The sequence below is a fragment of the Loxodonta africana genome, chromosome 2 (assembly GCF_030014295.1).
Source record: "Loxodonta africana isolate mLoxAfr1 chromosome 2, mLoxAfr1.hap2, whole genome shotgun sequence".
NCBI classification, from domain to species: domain Eukaryota; kingdom Metazoa; phylum Chordata; class Mammalia; order Proboscidea; family Elephantidae; genus Loxodonta; species Loxodonta africana.
The window spans coordinates 37391513-37414346 of record NC_087343.1 but is presented as its reverse complement, the minus strand read 5'-3'; the positions used below and the strand labels follow the sequence as shown (position 1 = coordinate 37414346).

At 35.2% G+C, this 22834-nt stretch overlaps 1 protein-coding gene across 3 annotated transcripts in view; it reads left to right on the top strand.

The window, feature by feature from the left end:
- ZFR (zinc finger RNA binding protein) overlaps positions 1–22439 on the top strand; it is an 85518-nt gene extending 63079 nt beyond the window's left edge. For 2 of the 3 annotated variants that reach the window (XM_064271049.1, XM_010588084.3), the window contains 4 exons: positions 234–329; positions 15848–15959; positions 16244–16341; positions 20961–22439. In XM_064271049.1, the coding sequence (XP_064127119.1) occupies positions 234–329; positions 15848–15959; positions 16244–16341; positions 20961–21140 (486 nt within the window). In that variant the 3' untranslated portion in view covers positions 21141–22439. Of the gene's footprint in view, positions 1–233; positions 330–15847; positions 15960–16243; positions 16342–20960 lie in introns of those variants that run through there. The other variant, XM_064271039.1, reaches the window with a different exon arrangement.
- The last annotated feature ends 395 nt before the right edge of the window (positions 22440–22834 follow it).

Below are 22834 nucleotides of genomic sequence, written 5' to 3'. Positions count from 1 at the left end.
ATTCTTGTATAACCTGTTTACTTTGACCTACAATATCAACTTTTAAACACTAACCCTGGCATAAAATATTGCTGTAAATGGCGGCTCATTGAATCCAGTTTTAAATGTGATTATTTTTGTTTTATTTTTATCTGAGCTTCCATTCAACAGTGGTATTTTAACTTCTTTTCATCAAGGGATTTTCTTTCAATATTTCTAAGAGTAATTCACCTGGTATTTATGTTGCTCTCAAGGCTAGAGCTAATGGGCTGCAGTCCTGCGTGATTATCATACGCATTCTCCGGGACCTCTGTCAGCGAGTTCCAACTTGGTCTGATTTTCCAAGCTGGGTGAGTAGTGTGCATCTGTGTGTTGTGAAACATAACCATTTAGGAAATATCTCTTCAGTTATATTTTTATCTTTAAGGTTACATTTAATTACCAATTTTATTCTCATTTTCTAAATAAAGTTTCTCTTCTACTGAGAAACCCTGGGAGGTTGAGTGTTTAGATTAAATTTTTCAGTTTACTAATTGAAGCATTGTATTTGATGTTTTTGTTGTTGCTCTTCTCCGAGTGTTTTTATTAATTTTTTTTAAATCATACAGTAATAAGTTTTCTTTTACATTCATAGAAGTACAAAGAAAACTAAAAATGAGCCATTACTCTCCCCATGCATGATTCCGTTGATGTTTTAAAAAATAAAGTATTTGGGTAGGAAATTAAAAAATTTTTAAACATACGTTATTTGAAAATAATGTATAAACTTGTTGCTGTCAAGTCGATTCCAACTCATAGCGACAGAGTAGAGCCACCTCATAGGGTGTCCAGGGAGTGGCTGGTGGATTCAGACTGCTTATCAATTGGTTAGCAGCCAGACTCTTGACTCCTGTGCCACCAGGGCTCCAAAATAATGTATAAGGTTAGGAAATCCAAACAAAGCAGAAAATTAAAATTTGAGAAGTGAAAGCCTTCTCATCTTAAAAATCAAATTATCTTAACAGTTCATCGTGATTTCTTCAAGGAAGATGCATGCATATACATCATGTATGTTTCTATTTTCTGTATCTAAAGTATTCGTTGTTGTTCGAACCTTTTTTATTCCTGAATAGCAAGAATTCATATAGAGGGAAATTGATTGAGAAATATAATTGAACCTGTTGATTTCAGAGTTTAATTGAGAGTTAAACTCAGTTAAGGTCACTCCAGGGTGACTTCACTTCTTTCCTTTTTTTTTTTTTTAATACAAGAGTGATTATGTTATTCAGTGTTGTTTCTTGCTTTTTTAATAACAAAATGCATCTTGGAGCTCTTTGAGAAGAGTTAAGTCAGATCTCCCTCATTTTCTATATTGACTACATGGTATCCATTGTACAGACATACAATATTTTATTTAACTGATATCTATTCAATGGACTTTTGAGTTGTGTGCGATCTTTAAACATTAAATCTTCATTATACTCAAGTCGTGAAGCTTTTGTAAATATGGGATAAATTGCTAGCGTTGAAATTTCGAGGTCAAAGACCGTGTACAAACTGTTCACTGGAAAGGTGGATCATTGAAAACTTCCAAAAACTGTTAAGCTGATAATTTCTTTCACACACCAGCTCTGAGATCTTATCACACTTCTTAATGATTTGCAATATTATAGGTTAAAAGTGTTACCTTTTTTATTTGCATTTCTTTAATCGAGTGATTATTGGCATTATTTTTCTCTTAATGACCAGTTTCTCTTAGTCCTTTTTTTTTAATAATTTGTATTAACTCTTTCTAAAATAAAGAAATTAGCCCTTGTTTGTGTTGAAAATGTTTCTTCCAGTTTTTCATCTGCTTTTCAACTTTGATAATTTTTAATGTTTTCAAAGTCTAATTCATTAATTTTTTATGATTTCTGGGCTTTATAGTCTGCTTAGAAAGACCTCCCCTATTTCAAATTACATAAATTGGTTCACACATGCATTTTTCTAAAGCTTATTTTTTTTTCTTTAATTTATGCTTTATAGGTATATACATGTATATTTAAGTGCGTAAGGGAAACTTCTAAAGGATATACTCCAACTCACAGTAGTGGTTATCTTTCAGGAGTGGGAGGAACAGATGATTGAAATAGAGATCTGTAATGTTTAAGTTTTACCAGGACAAAATAGTCATCCATTCATTACTTGTGGTGTAATTAAAAATTAATTTTAAAAATTGTAAATGAATCAAAGATTTAATTTTGGTGTAAGGAACAAAGTTTTAATCCAGCTGTGTTTTTTTCCAGACACATAGCCAGTTATTCCAATATCATTTAATAGTTTTTTTAACCATCTCTCCCCCTACCCCACCCCACCTCCATTTGAAGTATCATAATTATCATAAACTAGTGGTTCCCAACTGGGAGCAATTTTGCTATTCATTGGACATATGGCAATGTCTGGAGACATTTTTGGTTGTCAAGCCTGGGCATCTAGTGGGCAGAGATCAGGAATGCTGCTAAATGTTGTATCATACACAGGAAGTTCCCTCACAACAGAATTATCAGGCCCAAGAAACCAGATTCCCTGATTTGTGGGCCTATTTCTGGACTCTTCTTTCATTGCTTGTTCTGTTTTCTTGGTTAGTACTAAACTCTTTTTAATTATTAAACCTTCGTATTGTGTTTTAAAGTTCCGATTGTTCTCTTCATCACATTTCCTCCTCTCCATTCTTTATCCTCTATTATAGACGCAGTCTTGCACAGAAGAAATCTTCTGGCTTTTCTTACATATTTATTTTTCCAAATGAACTTAGCTACCATTTTGTTGAGGTTTTCAAAATACGTGTTGATGTTTTTTAAGTAGAATTAAACATTGATTTTAAGCATAGGTGGTTCCCAACTTACGATGTACTTGAGTTACCACAAACCACACTTAAAACTCTGTTTTTGTTGTTGTTGTTTCATTTTACTGTGCTTTAGGTGCAAGCTTACTCAACAAATTAGTTGCCCGTTGAACAATTCATACACAACTTGTGCCGTGACATTGGTTGCTGTCCTGGCAATGTGTCGGCACTCTCCCCATTTCCAGCTTGGCTTTCCTCTTTCCATCCCTCCATTTCCTCTGAACCTCTTTGCCTTTTCATCTTTGCACTTGGGCAAATGTTGCCCATTTGGTCTCGTATAGTTGATTGTTCTAAGGAGCACATTCCTCACAGCTGTTAATTGTTTAATTTATAGGCTAATCTATTATTTGGCTGAAAGGTGACCTCCAGGAGTGGCTTCACTTCCAAATTAAAAGGGTGTCTTAGGGCGATAGCCTCAGGAATGACCATCTGTGTTTTTTTTGTTTGTTTTTTGGTACATCTTATTGTTAGTAATATGTACTACAAAAAAAAAACCAAACCTATCACTGTCGAGTCAATTCTGACTCTTACTCATAGCAACCCTATAAGACAGAGTAGGACTGCCCCATAGGGTTTCCAAGGAGCAGCTGGTGGATTCGAACTGCTGACCTTTTGGTTAGCTGGCAAGCTTATAACCACTGTGCCACAAGGACTCCATATGTACTATATACAATGTTAAAATATATCTGTAATTTTATATGTAATGTTTCCAACCCCCAAAGACCAGATTTATAAAGATATAAAAAGTATTAATAATGAAGACTTTTAAAAAAAAATGACTTACATCAGAACCAACTTAACATCAAGGAAAGGAACCCCGTCGTAACTCAGGGACTACCTGTATGTTGAATTTTAAGTAGAACTATATTGACTAATCTTGGGAATCTCATCAGTTTTATAAAATTGACTACTCTTAGCCAGGAGTATGAGTTATCCTACATATTGAAGTCTAATTTTATGTGCCTGTTTAGATTTTAATAGGTGCTACACATGTTAATTCTGTTGTTTGTACCTGGATACTTGTACCTTTTAGAAATTTTCTTTCCCGACACATTGTTTTCTTGCTACTGTTTATATATAGAAAATCTGTTAACTTTGGACATCAGTTTATAACCTTTTCACCTTACTGAATTGTTGTCTTGTTTGTAACCATTTTTCTCACTTGATTCTCTGGGGTTTTCTAATTTTAGAATTGTCTACAAATGATGTTTTGCCTTCTTTCTAATATTTTTCTACTTTTGTAATTTAATTTATTCATAATTTTAGAATAAATATTGAATAAAAGAAAGAATACTTGGCATCCATGTTATGTCCCAGATCATATTGAAAATGCTTCTAATAGTGTGTAAAGTATATTAAGCATGATGGTAGTCTGTTGTTGAGATATTTACTTCTTTGCTATTTTAGAAGTGTCAGTGTTTTCCTAGTTTATTAAGTAATTTTAAAATCAGGAATGGAAGTTGGACTTTATCAGATCACTTCTCAAGGTTTATTGAGATAAGCGTATAGTTTTTCTCCATTGATCTTTTAATATTGTATATTATGCAAATAGATTTTATATTGAGCTACCTTTGCATTTCAGGGATGATTCTCTTATATATGAGGATATTTTCTTAATAAACTGTTAAGTTCTGTTACTGATATTTAGTTCAGGATTTTTGCGTTGATATAAAAGAAATTTTTGTAATCTTGTTTTTGTGTTCTCTTGGTCAAATACAGAGGCAGTAATATACACCAACTCTGTAAAAATAATTTGGAAACTTTTTTTCTCTAAATCTCTAAAATTGTTTTAGTAGCATCAAAATTGTCTGCTCCTTGACAATTTATAAAAAATTATATGACATTGTCAGTCCTTCTTCCGTTATTAGTGTTTACTTTTTCTGTCTCCTAGGGTTAATTTCAGCAACTTAGTTTCCAAGAAAAACCATCCAGTTTAGCCACTCAAATTTTTATGTAATAATTTTGCTCTTTGAGGGCTTTTTAAATTTCTGCAGTATCTTTATTATCTTTCTGTCGTTTTTTATTCTTCCTTTTTTCATTGATTAGGCTAGGCACTAAGATCATTGCCATATAGGAGCACAATGATAACAAGGGTGTTCATTATTTCTTAAATATTATTAATACTGGTATTATATTTATTTGTTTGGAACTCACTAAATTTTTGATTGATTTTAAATACAAAAATTTAAAATGTTATATAACTTCAAATTAAAAACATTTATTAAAATACAAGCATTAGACATCACTCTACATTCCTATGCCCTTCAACTTTAGTCCACTCTACCCCGGGGCCCTTGGCGTTGTCACTGTTCTAGCAAGTCCGAGCCTCAGTACTTGTGAGAATGCACTGTCAGGTCCCCTCCTTCTTGCCCACTCTTGTAGTCAGGAGTTCAGTGCTGCAAATGGTCCTGCTCTGCCTGACACCTTCCTCTTCCTCTTCTTTAGCAGAACCATCCACTTCAGAGGATGCTCACTCTCTGCCTTAAGGGCAGTTACTTACAAGAACTGAGAGGAAAAGGAGGAGAATCGAGGGCGTATAGGACAAGGCAGGGGAGATGATTGGAGAAAGAGTTAAGAAGGATGACCAAAGCTGCTGGCTGATGTTTGTAATTATCTACTTATAACACAAATACACCAATATTTGGGTACTTAAAAAAATTACACCAAAATATCAGTATTTTGACATTTAAAAGTAGCTTCTAATACTGTGTTCTCCAAGCAGTAGTTTTATCTATTTTATTGTACTTTTTCATCTCCCCAGAGGACTGGCTTCTTTGATTTTCCTGTCAGATCTTCTGTTTTCCTCTTTCACAATTCATTAATTTCTGATTTCTATACCTCCTCCCCCCCGACCCTGCCCCCAAGTTTTCTTTGGGCTTATTTTATTCTTTTACAAACTTCGTGAGTTAGGTGCTTGATGTATTTGTTCACTGTTTAGTTATGTAGGGGTTTTTATACTGTAACTTTCCTCTGAACAGACTCTTGGCTATGTGTGTAGTAATATTTTCTCTTTATTTTCTATATATTTCTGCATTTGTCTTAATTTTGTCTTTAAATCACAATATTTTTGTTTTTTAATTGTGAGAACTATATATATAAGAAAGTATTTGCCAGTTCAACAATCTTACATGTACAGTTTAGGGACGTTGATTGTGTTCATCATCTTGCACAGCCATCACCATTATCCATTTCTACATTATACCACCACCGTTAACAGAAACTCAGTGCCTTCTAAGCAACGTTTTTCCTTTTCCCTCCTTCTTACCCCTGATAAACACTAGGAAGCTTTGGCCTCTATACTCTTGGCTTATTTCATATAAATGGAATCATACAGTACTTGCCCTTCTGTGACTTAATTCGCCTAACATGATGTTTTCAAGGTTCATCCATGTTGTACCATGTATCAGGACCTCATTTCTCTTTATGACTGAGTATTATGTCATTGTGTATATATACTAAAAAAAAAAAGTATATATACTACATTTTGCTTATCCATTCATCTGTTAATGGACATTTAGGTTTTCAACCTCTGGCTATTGTGAATAGTGCTGCAGTTAACAGTGTAAATGTTTCTGCTTGTTGCTGCTTTCTGTTCTTTTGGGTATATAGTTGGAACTGGGATTGCTGTATAGTATAGTAATACAGTAGTTCTAGGTTTAACTTTGAGGAACTTCCAAACTTTTCCACAGCGGCTGTACCATTTTGCATTCCTGCCAGTAGTGGACTGAGGGTTCCAATTTTTCCACAACCTCGCCAACACCTTTTTTTTTTTTTTTTTTTAATCAGAGCTATTCTAGTGGGGTGAGGTGGTATCTCTTTATGGTTTTGATTTGCATCTCAGATCCACTCAGGGGCATCTAACTAGCTTAACAATGACTAATGATGTTGAGCATGTTTTCATGTGCTCGTTGGCTGTTTATATACCCTCTATGGTGAAATGTCTATTCAAATCTTTTACCTATTTTAATATTGGGTGGTTGGTCTTTTGGTAAGTTGTAGGAGTTCTTCATATATTCTGGATATTAAACCCTTATCAGATATATGGTTCCCCCAAATTTTGTCCCTATCTGTAGTTTGTTTTTTTACTTTGTTGATGAAGTCCTTTGATAAACGAAAGTTTTAATTTTTTTTGTGGTCTCATTTGTTATCTTTTGCTGCTTGTGCATTTGGTGTCATATCTAAGAATCCATTGTTAAAAACTAGGTCCCGAAGCAATTAATGCCCCTGTGTTTTCTTCTAAGATTCTGTAGTTTTAGTTCTCACATTTAGGTTCTTGATCTATTTTGAATTACTTTTTGTATACAGTGTGAAGTGTAGGTCCATCTTCATTCTTCTGCATGTGGAAATTCAGCTTTCTCACCACCATTTATTAAAGACCCTTCTTTTCCCATTGAACGGACGTAACACCCTTGTTGAAAATCAGTTGACCAGAGATGCATGGTGTCTTTAAGCCACAAGTAGTTTTGCGGGAAGTTTTTAATTTCTGTATGGTTGAAGGAGGGATTCTTTTATTAATAATTTCTAGTTTTTATAGAATTATAACAATCATAATCTATTTGTAATTTTTAAAATTTTTTTCTTCGTAATCTAATAAATACACAATTTTTAGAAACTTACTTGTGGGTGCTTAAATAAGATGTTCTGAACAAGGTAGACTGTATGTATACCTGCTGGTTCAGATTTTATCACTTATTTTGTTCAGATCTTCTGTAGCCTTTCTTTACATGTTTTTTGTCTCCATCTGTCCATGGACTTAATCGGGGTGAGATATAATCACTACTTCTGTTGTGCTTATTTCTGTTTATAGTTCCTACAGTTTTATGCTTTTTATGTTTTGTTGCTATGGTGTTTTAGAACATAAGCACTTAACAACAGTTGTATCATCATGTTGAATTGCACCTTTGCCATTATAAAAGACCCCTCATTTAACACCTTCTGCCATGAGTTAATAAGCCTGTCGTTTATTAATATTGACGTCCCAGCTTTCTGTTAGTATTTGTCTGGTATGGTTCCATGCATTTAGTTTTTGTTTTTCTGAGTGACTTTGATTTAGATTTGGCTGTTGTGTACATTATACATGTATACCAGAGTCCTCCTTAGAAGCAAGGATGGTGAGACTACGTCTCACATACTTTGGACGTGTTATCAGGAGGGATCAGTCCCTGGAGAAGGACATCATGCTTGGTAAGGTAAGGGTCAGTGAAAAAGGAAGACCCTCAAGGAGATGGGTTGACAAGGTGGCTGCAACAGTGGGCGCAAGCATAGCAACAACTGTGAGGGTGGCGCAGGACTGTGCAGTGTTTCATTCTGTTACGCATAGGGTCGCTATGAGTTGGAATGGACTCGACGGCACTGACAACAACAAAATACATTATATAGTTGGATTTGGTTATTTTGCCAGACCTGTGAATAGATGAATTCATCTCCTTTATTACTTTTATTTGATATTTGCAATATTTGATCTTAATTCTGTAATCCTGTCTCATACTTTGTGCTTTTTAATGTTTCCTTTGTTTTCTGTCCTTTGCCACAGTTCTTTTCTTGTTCTGTTTTATGTGTTTTCCTTGTGGTAATTTAGACAATTTTATGGTGTATTTTTAGTTCTTGTAATGGTTGCCCTTATACTAAGTGTTCTTATTCATCTTTGTGTTTATTTAACAGTTTTTGGAGGTATCTGTTGACTTGTCATGTATAAAAGCTGGGAAAATTAACACTTAAACTTCCTCTTACCTCTCTTACCTACCTTGTTTTGGAGTTTTTGTTATATTTTCTTTAATTCATTTTCCTTTACTTTTTTGAAAGTAATATATTTAAGCCTGGTTCTTGATTTATCTGTCTTAATACATATTAACATAGAAAGGGAGGTAATATATATACTTAAACTTTTTATACCTTAGTGTAAAAATAACTGCATTTACCTCCTGTACTTATATTCCTATAGTTGTTTAATGTTCTATGTTCAGTGCCAACCACTAGGTATTGTACTAGGGCTTCTTTTCATTTACTGTTTAACTGCATTTTATCAACAAATAACTTTCATTAAGAAGTCTGAATTTTGTTTTGTTTTAGTTTCATATTTGAGAATCTCTGCCAGTTGACTTTCATGAGGAAAACATTTTTAGATAACAGTTTTTCATTTTCCATTTGTTGATGTTGCCCCGTTATCTTCTAGCATTGAATGTTGCTAATTCTGAGTCTAGCCCCCCCCTTTTTTTTTTCTTACCAGGCTGCTTAAAAAAAATTATTTCTTTATCACTGAATTTCAGTAATTTAACCAAATTATGTCTTGGAATCTTTTTCAGAATCTGTATTTCTTTGAAATCTTTGTGCCCTATTGCTCCAAAAAAAAAAAAAAAAAACCCAGTGCCTTCGAGTCAGATGCAGTTTTTCTTTCAGTTAACCGGAAAATGTTCTTCTGTTATTTCTGATTAATATGATTCTCTATTTTTGGAACACCAGTTATTCTTGGATTGTCCTTGTCCTGCATATCTGTTACCTTCTCTGTAATTATTTTAATTTTTGTTATGTCCCCTGTGATCATCTCTTTGGCAGTAACTTGGTTTTCAGCTATACTCTTATCCACTTTGCTATTTATCGTGTATTTCTTAGTCTTCTAGTAATATTTTGCATTTGAATTTCTTTCCCTAGCTCTGCAGTCTTCCTTTTCATCTCAACTTTATGCTCTTAATATTTTTGACTTTAGGTACTCATCAAGTTGTCTTATAACTCCAAACATTAACAAATTATAGCTTCATTTCCTTAAGATTCTTCCAGAATAGATTTTCATTTGTTTTTCATGCTGTGTTCTAAATATATACAAATATGTCATGTTGATTTCTTTTTAGTTTTTCATCTTGTTAGTTCGTAGGGTAGGGTAGGCCATTGCGTTGCAATCTTCTTTTTCTGCTAAGACATCCAAAAGAGAATTCTCTTGGATTCTGTTCATACTTTTTTCTTACCCTTTGAGGATTATCTCTGGGCCGTCTGCAGCCTTGCTAGCAGATGTGGGCTGTGCTCTCTCCTAAGTCGTTATTAAATGCACAGTGGTACTGTCTATAAGGTATATTCCATTTTGGTACACCTTCAGGCATGAAACAGTTCTTTAAACCCAGGATGGGGATCCAAGAACCTTTGCCTTTGAAGAGTCTGCCTCATTTGTTTCCTGAAGCACTTTCATCATCTCTTTTCAGGAACAACTGCTCCCCTGAAGCAAAAGAGGGTTTAGGATTATGTGAAGCCATTTTGGGGCCCTTGTGTTGAGAGTTTACAGTCATCCTTGACATTACTTTTCCCTGCGTCTAACTCCTCCAGAAGATCTTACCTTATATTCTTTTTTATCTACCTTTTTGCCAAGTATCTGCTGATTATTAGAGGTAGTTAAAAACCAAAACCAAACCCATTGCTGTCAAGTCAATTCTGACTCCTAGCAACCCTATAGGACAGAGTAGAACTGCCCTATAGGATTTCTAAAGAGCACCTGGTGGACTTGAACTGCCGACCTTTTGGTTAGAAGCCAGCCAAGCTCTTACCCAGTGCACCACTGGGGCTGCCTTAGAGGTAATTAGGTATGAATAATTATGATTCTTCTGTTCTTCCTCTCCTGCTTTCCACAGAGTCCTTAGGATGGTGAATTGTCTTGCTTTGCTTTTCTCTGGTGAGTTGAAAGGTAGTCAGAAGGGGTTTTTACTTTTATGAAAAATTTCTTCTCCTAGGACTGTCTGCTACACAACTCACTCTACCTCTCTCCAAGCTGGAGATTATTGATGAAATTGTTTGTGTTCTGTTCACTCAACTGCCAGCCAGCTCCACCCCAACCCCACCACCCGGTCTTCTCTCTGGAAAGCCAAATTCAAAACTACGTGCAGAGTTAGTTGCCCATGCCTTGCCACTCAAATTTTTTGGAAGCATTATCTCTTTCATTGACCTTTTCATGTGTTTGATTGACGCTATTATGTTTTTGTTTGAGTAGAGGTAGTGTGTACATTTTTAAGTACTACTTAGTCATAATTATATTTTGAGAGAGAGAGATCTCAAGGTGTTGCTGTGTGCTGTCACCTTAGAGTCTCTTTTCTTGATTTTCATAAAAGAAATTTGAAATTCTTAAAAACTTTATTATCTTAAGTTTTTTTTAGCATTCAGATTTCTTGACTTTGAATAAACCTTTACTTAACAATACCTGCTTTTATGGTATTTCCTTTACTGTTTCACAAAGTACTGAAAATGGTACTCTGCCTTCAAATTAGTTCTTTTTTTGTCCTACTCCATGGTGATAAAAATGTTTTAAAATATAGATGAAGCTGTATTGTAAGCTTGGTCTGACAACAGAATTTCTGCATAGCCTCTAAATCTTCATTTGTAGTTTACAAAAGGTATATAGTTAATTTTTTAATGTGTTTTTTGTATATTTTATTTCTAAACAGTATAGTAGGATAAGGAGTATTACACAGAACAGAAAAATCTGTCAAATGTAGGCAGTTCCCAAAGGAGAGACTGAGAAAATGGCTATAATTATATTTTCTGCTCTAATAGCAGTTGAAATATATGATTTAACATTTCTTTTTATATATTTGGAACCCCTGGTGGCATAGTGGTTAAATGCTATGACTGCTAACCAAAAGGTCGCAGTTTGAATCCGCCAGGTGCTCCTTGGAAACTCTGTAGGGCAGTTCTACTCTGTCCTATAGGGTCACTGAGTTGAAATCAACTCGACGGCAAGGAGTTTGGTTTGTAGTTTTCTGAGGGTATTCCTAAGTAATTTAGGTTATAGTAGTAGTGGCTTAAGGAGCCCTGGTGGTACAACAGTTAAACACTTAGCTGCTAACCAAAAGGTTGGCAGTTCAAACCTACCCATTAGCTCTTTGGGAGAAAGCCCTGGTGATCTGCTCCCATAAAGATTATGGCCTAGAAAACCCTATGGGCCAGTTCTGCTCTGTTACATGGGGTCACTGTGAGTGGAAATCGTCTCGAAGGTACCTAACAACAATAGTGGTAGTTATAGTAAGAGAGTACCTGACTGTCGCTGATGGAACAAACGAAGAACTTTAAAATGATAGAACACTGACATTTCAGGGCAAAGAACTAACATTCTCTTAGGTTGCAAAAGAAGCTGCGAATTATATTGGAAACCCTGGTGGCGTAGTAGTTAAGAGCTACAGCTGCTAACCAAAAGGTTGGCAGTTTGAATCCACCAGCCGCTCCTTGGAAACTCTGTGGGGCAGTTTTATTCTGACCTATAGGGTTGCTATGAGTCGGAATCAAGTTGACGGCAAGAAGCTTTTTTTTTTTTTTGGTTTATATCATCTCATTTACTGTAAATTAAAGATGATGACTCAGCACTTAAGTACTTCCTAATAAAAATTTACCTATTAATAATTGCATACCCACCATTCAGTGCCATTGAATTGATTCCAGCTCATAGCAGCCCCATAGGACAGAGTAGAACTGCCCCATAGGGTTTCCAAGGCTTAATCGTTACGGAAGCAGGCTGCCACATCTTTCTCCTGTGGAGTGACTGAGTGGGTTCAAATCACCAGCCGAGAACTTAGCCACTGCATCACCAGGGCTCCTTTAATTGCATACACATACCCCTAAATCAACAAAAGCTATGAGTAAACTTTTTTTTCCCCATAGGTCTTGACAGTTTTTATTAGGAATTGTTGAATATCAAAAAGGTACTGTTCATAAATATAAGTATGTCTCAAAAATACAACCTCTTCACTGAAGCTGCAGAACAGACTTATGAACAGAAGTTTGCCGTGCATGTATCAGAGATGTTAACTGGAGTATATAAATGGGTTTGTATATATAGTCACTCATAATGGTATTCATCAAATCCTATTTTAATAGCATAAAAATCTTTTAACTATAAAATGGGAATAATAGCCATATCTGCCTCCTGAAGGTAGTTGTGATGATTAAATTGGTTAAGATATGGAAAAGCCTACCTACAACAGTGCTTTCAGTGCGTGATAAGCTTCCAGTGAGTGTTAGCTATGATGAAGAGAATGGTGACTGTGACTACTACCACGACTGTTTAACCTGACTTCCTCCTCATGTTAGACACTTAGCCTGGCTCTAGACTATTACAGATCCGCAGTTGCGTTGAATATTTTTTGTGTCCTTTTTTTAAAGTATAGTATCTTATTCTAAATTCTTGGTACCGGCATGTTAATTAGTTAAATAGTATGGACTAACTAGTATGTGCCTCTTAAATTTTTTATAGACTTGGCCAGTTGTGCTGTAGAAAAAGGATATACCAGTTTATATTCCCACCATTGAAAGTACCTATATTACCACTGTCTCATCTGGTGTTCTTTTTTTTGTGGCCCATTTGCCTTTACTAGGGCTAGAAACTAATATTCAAGGAAGCTAGTTAATGTTATCTGTCTGGATCATCCATTATAGAAACATAGTGGCAGTTTAACAAAAAACAGGCTTTGAGTCAGGCAGACTTGGGTTCAAATCTCAGCTTTATCATCTAGCTATATGACCTTGGACAAGCTACTTACACTTAACCTCTTTAAGCTTCACTTTTTTCATATTTAAAATTGAGGCATAATCTATTTTAAAAGTCTATGACAATTGAATGAAATGCATTCAAAGTGCTTAGCACCTTGCCTGACAGTAAGCATTCAGTAACAATAACTGCCTTTATTCTTATTAGTACTACTGTAGATGGGAAGGAAAAAATACACTTTGTGAATGTTTATGTTTTTTGTTCTATTAAGCAAATAATCCAGTCCTGAATTTCAAATCACTTAATATGCAGAACTTAAAAAAAATGCTGGCATCCAAGATCCTCTACGTTAGCCTAAATTTTCATTTCCCTAATTCAGTTCTCTTCATCTTTGATGTTGCCGTTTTGCTTTTGAATGCATACGTTTCAGAGTTTATAAACCATGTGTATGGTTGCTGGTGGTTCAGTGGTTAAGAGCTCTGGCTGCTAACCAAAAGGTCAGTAGTTGGAATTCACCAGCCACACCTTGGAGACACTGTGAGGCAGTTCTGCTCTGTCCTGTTGGCAGTAGGTTATTGTTGACTTCGTAATTGTAGGTACCTGCTTGGAAAAGCAACCGTGTTCTTTAGAAAATTATTTTTACATTGAGTACTTCACAGCAAATGATTTTGGACGGCAGATAGTTGACGTACTTGTATTTTGTATGTTTAAGTATGTTGACTTTTGTGTTACATAAAATTAATTTCTTAGTTCTAATTAATTTCTACCTTTATATGGCAGTAGAAATTATAAATTCTCGTTTCATAAGGTCAGTCAATAAGCAGATTTTGGAAGAGCTTTGAATTACTTGAAACACATTTTATATCTAAGACATATCTAGATTATAGCTATTTAACACTTATTTTTCCGTTAACAATTTCAGAGTACTTAGTAAAAATTTGAGGCATTTATGGAAAGTTGCATCTTTTGTGACTTCAGTTTTTTGTTTTTAAGCACAACATCAATAATTTACTAGTAAATTATTACCATTTATTTCTTTTTATTACTGGAGTCATCAAGATTATTTTCCCATTGTTTCTAAAATTACTCAGTATCATAAACATTTATTATCTGCTATATGCTGATTTGGAGTCCTGGTGGCGCAGAGGTTAAGAGTTGTGGCAGCTAACCAAAGGGTCTGCAGTTTGAATCCACCAAGCCATTCTTTGGGAACGCTATAGAGCCGTTCTACTTTATCCTGTAGGGTCGCTGTGAATCTGAATCATCTTTGACTGCACTGGGTTTTTTGTTTTGTTTTATATGCTGGTTATTTATGTTAGGCAGGGGTGTACAGAAATGAATGACACTGACCTTATGCTTTAGGATCTCACAGTCTATTAGAAATCTTAAAATAATAACCTGATTTGTCTAGAAATGAGAAGTATTGCATAGACATGCCTAGGGTTGCCTAGATGACTGAAACGTATTCTTTATAAGGTATTTTCAGCTTAGGTGTCATCTTATAGATTTCATTGGCACGCCTAGCTATTCAGTTTCTTTGAATTGCTATTGGTAGTCACATTTTAAATAAAAGTAAAAGCTACAACATGGATGAACTTTAAAAGCATTATACTAAGTAAAAGAAAAGCTGCATACTGTATGGTTCCATTTATATGAAATGTACAAAATAGCTAAATGTATAGAGACAGAAAGTTTAGTGATTATAAAGGGTTGGAGGAAGGGAGGAATGGAGAGTGACTGTAAATGGCTGTGAGTTTTCTTTCTGGGGTGATGAAAATGTTCTGGAATTAGTGGTGACGGCTACACAACTTTGTGACTATAATAAAAATTACGAAGTTGTACACTTCAAAATGGCGACTCTTACAGTGTGTGAAGTATATCGCAACTAAAAAATCTAAAGATAAACAAATTTCTCTAAGAGAACCTTCAAAACACTTCCTGGGTTGGCTTCTTTCTAAATCTACGCTTATGCTTTTCTTTTTGCTCACTGGTTTCAATTTTTAGTCTCTCAAATATAGATTTCCAGTGAAAACATAATTTGTATTTTCCCTAGGGATAATAGAAGTCCAGTTGTGCATCAAATAAAGATTTAGATAATATCCATTGTTTATGAAGAAAAAACAGAAGTCTTCTTTACTTAGTAGAAGATTGTCCTGCTCTAACTGCTTAGTGTCATTAGTTTGTTGGTAATAGAACAAATGTGTGAGACCTCTAAATAGCTAAAGAATTTTTAAGGGCTGTCATATTTTAATAGTAAAGAATAGCAATAATCAAAAAAAAAAAATAACTTTGCATTTTTCTTCATTAAGCACAAATCAATCTTTTCAAAATGTAAATTTTTTACTAGTTTTCATTAGTTGATGTTTTGTTTAATTTTAAATGTTCTTGTTATACTTAATTTTTATTTTCTGTGGTTTTCTTTACTTGTATAACTTTGTTTAAAATGTTTAATGACACTTCCAAAGTACTTTGTCATTCTAGCGTTTGAAAATGAGATATTTCTTTGATCCGAGTGCTGTTAAACACAATTTTATGTTTTTTATTTTTAGGCTATGGAGTTATTAGTAGAGAAAGCGATCAGTAGTGCATCTAGTCCTCAGAGCCCTGGAGATGCATTGAGAAGAGTTTTTGAGTGTATTTCTTCAGGAATTATTCTTAAAGGCAAGTTTTACTTAACGTTTTATTTTTTAGTTTGGTAGTTGAATAACCAGACCAAACCAAACCCATCGCCATGGAGTTGATTCCGATTCAAAGCAACCCTACAGGACAGAATAGAATTGCCCCATAGGATTTCCAAGGAGTGGCTGGTAGATTCAAACTGCCAACCTTTTGGTTTGCAGCCGTAGCTCTTTACTGTGCTACCAGGGCTCTGATAGTTGGATGGAAACTGTTACTTTAAGAATAGATAATGCTAACCCTTTTCTTTCTTACGGTGATTGCTATAGGTAGTCCTGGACTTCTGGATCCTTGTGAGAAGGACCCGTTTGATACCTTGGCAACGATGACTGACCAGCAGCGCGAAGACATCACATCCAGCGCACAGGTACCACTGTGTTCCTAATCCCAAAGTTTTGTTCGGTTAGCTGCCCTTAAGGCTTTTTTTTTAAATTGTACTTTAGAAGAAATCACTGTATAATATAATTCTTCTACTTTTTTACTAAGTAAGCCCTTATACAAACTATAAAGGCTTACTTAAAAAGTAGAAGAATTATACAGTGATTTCTTCGAAAGGAATATAAACTATAAGAAAGTTCACTTAAACTAGATTTCACTGGTGTAATACTAAAATTATTTATGTAATTAATGTGTGTGTGTCCAAGTGTACTTTATAATACAGAAGTGCAGTAGTATTTTCAGTGTCTCTTTAAATCTGGTTTTTGGGTTATATATCAAATTCAATAAAGTATTTAAGTCCTCTGGTTGTACAGAGGTGATGTGATGCATGGTTTCTGGTTCTTATTGTTATGATTTAGCCTCTCCTACCACTAGAGAGGCAATTTAATGTAGTAATTTAAAATGTGGGCTTTGGAGTCAAAATTCTTGAGTCTAAATACCAGCTGTGCCATTTGTTAGTGTATGACTTTAGGAAGTTCTCTGAACCTCTTTGTAACAAGAGATTGAAAAAATGAGGATTTGCCTCAAGTAGGAATGTTCTGAGGATTAAAGGAGCTAATATATATAACTACAAAAGCACCAGTTAGATAAGGATCTTAAAAAAAACTCCAGGGAAGTGGGAAAGAATAAAGCTTAACAAATTAATTTTCATTTTCACTTGGAATTGGAAATACATACTACAGAATTGACAAGAAAGGTTCAACCCTACCAGATATTAAAGCAATCCTATGAAGCAACAGAAATATTATAAGTAGTGTAGTTATGGCACAGAAGTAGATAAATCTTTGGAATGGAAGAGCCTAGAAGTGGATTATTAGTCTATCAGTAATTAATGTACAATAAAAGTGACATTTGAAATCAGCGGAAAAGGATGAATTGTCAGCAGAATGGTATTGAGACAGTTGGCTAATCATTTGAGAAAAAAATCTGCATACATACAAATTCCAAATTACTTAAAAGGCCACACATAACCTACGTTCTTGAAACAGTAATAACAAACAGTAATTTGTGAGTGGATGTATAGGTAGAGCTGTATTCTAAATAGATGTAGGAGGTCTACAGGCGTATGCATGCGTGCATACATAGGTATAGTTGTGGATATATTTCTACATACATATTTGTGTGTGTTGCATGTATATTCATATGTGTAACAGCACATAGGAGACACAGTTACAGAAACTTCTTAGACTTAACCAAACACCTTGCAGGACAGAGTTAACAGGTTTGGAGGGCTAAGGACCATAGTCTTGGGATATCTAGGTCAGTTGGCATAGTGTCTGGGGCCTTAAAAGATTGTGAGTGGCCATCTGAGATGAAACTGTTGGGCTGTTCCCACCTGGAGCAAAGGAGAGTGAAGAAAACCAGAGGCTTAAGGAAGTAACTAGTCCAAAGGACTAATGGTCCACACAAATCACAGCCTCCTCTAGCCTGAGACCAGAGGGGCTAGATGGTGCCCAGCCCCAGCTACCACTACCAACCACTCTTGACCAGGAACACAATAGAAGGTCCTGGTTAGAAAAGGAGAAATATGTAGAACAGAAATCAGGTTCATTAAAGAGACCAAGCTTATTGGTCTGATAGAGACTGGGGGAGCCCCCAAGACAGTTGCCCTAAGACATCTTTCTAACTTAGAACTGAAGCCATTCCCAGAGGTCACCTTTCAGCCAAATAATAGACTGGCCTATAAAATCAACACTTAACACCCTTGAGGAATATGCTCCTTAGAACTGTCAACTATAGGAGACTAAAAGGGCAATATTTGCCCAAAAGCAGAGATGAGAAGGCAGGGAGGGGCATGGAAACCAGATGAATGGAAATAGGAACCCAGGGTAGAAATGGGAAGAGTGCTGACATATTGTAGGGAGTACAGCCAGTGTCACAGAATAATATGTGTTGCAGTTATTGAATGGGAAACTAATTTGCTTTATAAACTGTCACCTAAAGCACAATAAAATGGTCCCCTAAAAGGCCACACATAAAATTATAGAAGTATTGTTATCGTCATCGTTAGGTGCCGTCAAGTGGATTTTGACTCACAACAACCCCATGTGACAGAGTAGAACGTCCCCATAGGGTTTTCTAGTCTGTAATCTTCACGGAGCAGATGGACAGGTCTTTGCCGCACAGAGCTGCTGGGTGGGTTCAAACCATAAAATTTTTACATAGAAAAGGCCTTCTTCAAGCCAGACAGAAAATGCAGGAAGCCATGAAGGAGTATATTGAAAATTTGCATAATATCTTTCAAATTATGCATATGAGCTAATACAGATATAAAATATGCTGAACTTCTGTGACTAAAAAATGCAAGTTATAAATAATGGAATGCGAAATTATCAAACAATATTAATAACCCATGCAAGCAAAATTTTACTGAAGATAATTCAAAAACAGCTGCAGCCATGCATCTACAAGGAACTGCCAGAAATTTAAGCCTGATTCAGAAGAGAGCGTAGAACAAGCGATACCATTGCTGATGTCAGGTGGATCTTGGCTGAAAGCAGAGAATACCAGAATGATGTTTACCTGTGTTTTATTGACAATGCAAAGGCATTCGACTGTGTGGATCATGACAACAAATTATGGATAACATTGCGAAGAATGGGAATTCCAGAACACTTAATTGTGCTCATGAGGAAGCTATCCACAGACCAAGAGGCAGTCATCTGAACAGAACAAGGGCGTACTGTGTGGGTTAAAATCAGAAAACATGTACACGTTGGGGTCACCATACTTATTAGTCCGTTTGCTGAGCAGATAATCTGAGAAGCTGTACTATATGAAGAACACGGCATCAGGATTGGAGGAAGACTCATTAATAACCTGCGATATGTAGGTGACACAACCTTGCTTGCCAAAAGTGAAGAGGACTTGAAGCACTTACTGATGAAGACCAAAGACCCCAGCCTTCAGTGTGGATTGCACCTCGACGTAAAACAAAAGTTCTCAAAACTAGACCAGTAAGCAATATCATGACAAATGGAGAAAAGGTTGAAGTTGTCAAGGATTTCATTTTACTTGGATCCACAATCAACATCCATGGAAGCAGCAGTCAGGAAATCAAATGCTGTATTGGGCAAATCTGCTACAAAAGACCTCTTAAAAGTGTTAAAAAGGAAAGATGTTACCTTGAGAACTAAGGTGTGCCTGATCCAAGCCATGGTATTTTCAGTCCTCTTATATGCATGCGGAAGCTGGACAATGAAGAAGGAAGACTGAAGAGTTGACACATATGGATTATGGTATTGGTGAAGAATACTGAGTAAACCATGGACTGCCAGAAGAACTGTCTTAGAATAAGTACAGCCAGAATGTTACCTAGGACCAAGGATGGCAAGACTTCATCTCACTTACTTTGGACATGTTATTAGGCGGTATCAATGCCTGGAGGAGGACTTGATGCTGGTAAAGTAGAGAGTCAGCAAAAAAGAGGAAGACCCTCAATGAGATGGATTGACACAGTGACTGCAGCAGTGAGCTCAAACACACATACTATTCTGAGGATAGTGCAGGACTAGGTAGCATTTTGTACTGTTAGACACAGGGTCACTATGAATTGGAGCCGTCTTGACAGCACCACCAACAACATAACTACCAATTAGGTATTGTTTCTCACGTGTGTAAATGTCCTCCTCACACCTTGTTTCTTCTAAGCACGCTGTGCATGTTTATATATGTGCTGCCCTGTTTGCAGAAAAAAATACTGTATATGCCGTTCAGCAGTTGCCTAGGAAGGCCGTCACCAACCACTCTATTTAAAGCAGATTTCTTCCATTTTTGTTGGTTCCCAGCATCCTTTTTATTTTCTTGATGTCATTTATCATAATTCATAAGTACAGGTAGTCCCTGACTTAGGATGGGGTTTTGTTCGGATGACTCCTTTGTAAGTCAGTTCTGACATAAGTTGAATACCTCTTTTTTATTTTTTCTGTCTCTTTTTGTTGCCTTTTATTATCAGTATGTCTTTGGGGGTTTGAAACATTACGTATAAACTTACAGATATATTTTAACATTATATGTAGTACATAGTACATATTATTAATAAGATGTACCAAAAGAAACAGACAATTGTAAGTGCAGTTTGTCATAGCTTGAATATGTTGTAAGTTGGGGACTACCTTTGAGTTATTTTTTTAGTTTGTTTTTCATGTGTTCTTTCCCCACTAGATGGTAATCTTCATGAAAGCAAACAGCTTATTGTTTATACTCCGTGATAATTAATGGGAAGAGTAGGGAAGTACCCAACTATTAATCACAGAGGGCTCTACTCAGTGTCGAGACACTTTTTTTGTTTTACATTGTTTCAGTAGGGTGAGTTTTTTTTTTTTTTTTAACATGACACTGAAATTTTTAAAAGATGTTTTTAACTTAAGTGTTAAACAACATGCACACACAGAAGCCTGAAGCAGAAACACCACAACATATGGGATATTTCAGTTGTGAAACTTGGATTGTATGAGGTATTTCTTTCATTAAATATGCTTTTTTTTATTGTTATAGAATGCATAGATCTAATATTTTGAAATTAAATTCTGGCTCTTTTTGTTGCAGTTTGCATTGAGACTCCTTGCATTCCGCCAGATACACAAAGTTCTAGGCATGGATCCATTACCCCAAATGAGCCAGCGTTTTAACATCCACAGCAACAGAAAACGAAGAAGGGATAGCGATGGAGTTGATGGATTTGAAGCTGAGGGGAAAAAAGACAAAAAAGATTATGATAACTTTTAAAAAGTTTCTGTAAATCTTCAGTGTTACAAAACATCAGGTGCCCATTTGTTGGTTGTTTTTCATTCATAATAATGTCTACTTTGAAGAATTTATCAAGAATTTAAAGAATTTCATAGAAGAACTAAGTTTTTCTGTGACATTAAAAACTTAATGTACAGTGTTAGGTATTATATGAATGGAAAGACACTCCCCCCCTTCCCAAATTGTGCTCCGACTAGGGGAAAAGCAGTGGTTCTGATTTTTTTCCCCATCATTTTGGTTTTATTTGCTGGTAGCCCTAGCTTCCCCTATTTTTGTGTATTTTATTAACTAGTGCATTGTCGTATTAAATCTTTACTGTATTTAATGCAGTATTTGTGCTTCAGTTGCTATGTGTATTTTGATATTTTTATTTAGACGTTTTGTTTGCTTTTTGACACTAGTTGTAAGTTACTTTGTGTTGTAGACGATATCCTTTACCCCTTCTTAATATTTTATAGCAGTACGTTTTTTTGTAACGTGAGACTGCAGATTTTTCCTTATGTTTTGTTATTCTCTGTGTGAAGGATTACAATACAAAAAGTTAAATCCTGCCATATGAGTACTCAGAACTGAATGTTTCTGCAGATCTTGTGGCATTTGTCTCTCTAGTGTGATATATAAAGGTGTAATTAAGACAGATTTCTGTTAATCTAATCAAGTTTGCTGTTAGTTGTGCATTAGCAGTATAAAAGCTAATATATACTATATGGTCTTGCAACAGTTTTAAAGCCTCTGCATAATTGATAATAAAAATGCATGACATTTTTGTTTTTAATAGACTTTTAAAATTATAATTTTAGGTTAAACACGTAGATCTTTGTACAGTTGACTTTTTGACATAGCAAGGCCAAAAATAACTTTCTGAATATTTTTTTTCTTCTGCGTAAGTAGAAAGGGCATTTTTCACATATAAGTGGGCTAACCAATATTTTCAAAAGAACTTTATCATTGTGCAACTAACAACAGTAACTAGCCCTTAATTATGTGACAGTTCCTTATTGGTGCGTGTGAGATTATTCTAGCAACAATTGCAGTATAACACAGTTGAATGAACCTCCCCACCCCCAACATCCCACCACCCAGATAATTTACGTTCTCTTAAAAGTAAGGTTGATAAAGTATTACTGACAAAAAAATTAAGATTGTCTAAGAAAAAAAAAAAACAGAAAATTATTTGGTGTGGCCATCTTACATGCTTATGTCTCTTATGAGAAACTAAATATTTAGCAGTGGTGTAATGAAAAGTTACATCTTACTGTTGATGTATGTATGCTCTGGTACACAGATGTCATTTTGTTGTTACAGCACTACAGTGAAATACACAAATAAAAACTTAAATTCATATAATGACTTAAATGTATTATATATGTTAGAATTGACATCATAAACAACTTTTGCTTTAATACGACTCGTTTCAGTAAAACCATATTCAAATTTATTGGGTATATAAATCTTGTTATTGCTGACAAATATGAGTTCCCTGAGCACATAATTTTCAGAAAATTTTGTAATTCAATACCATATTGGTTCTGTTTCTTTCTAAGGTCAGAACCTTCCCCCAGACTCTTAGAGGACCAGGAGACTGTAGGAGAACACTGGATAAGAAATAGGAGACTCCGGCTTGTCTCCCAAATTAGTTATATAACTTGGGACAAGCTTTTTTTTTTTTTTTT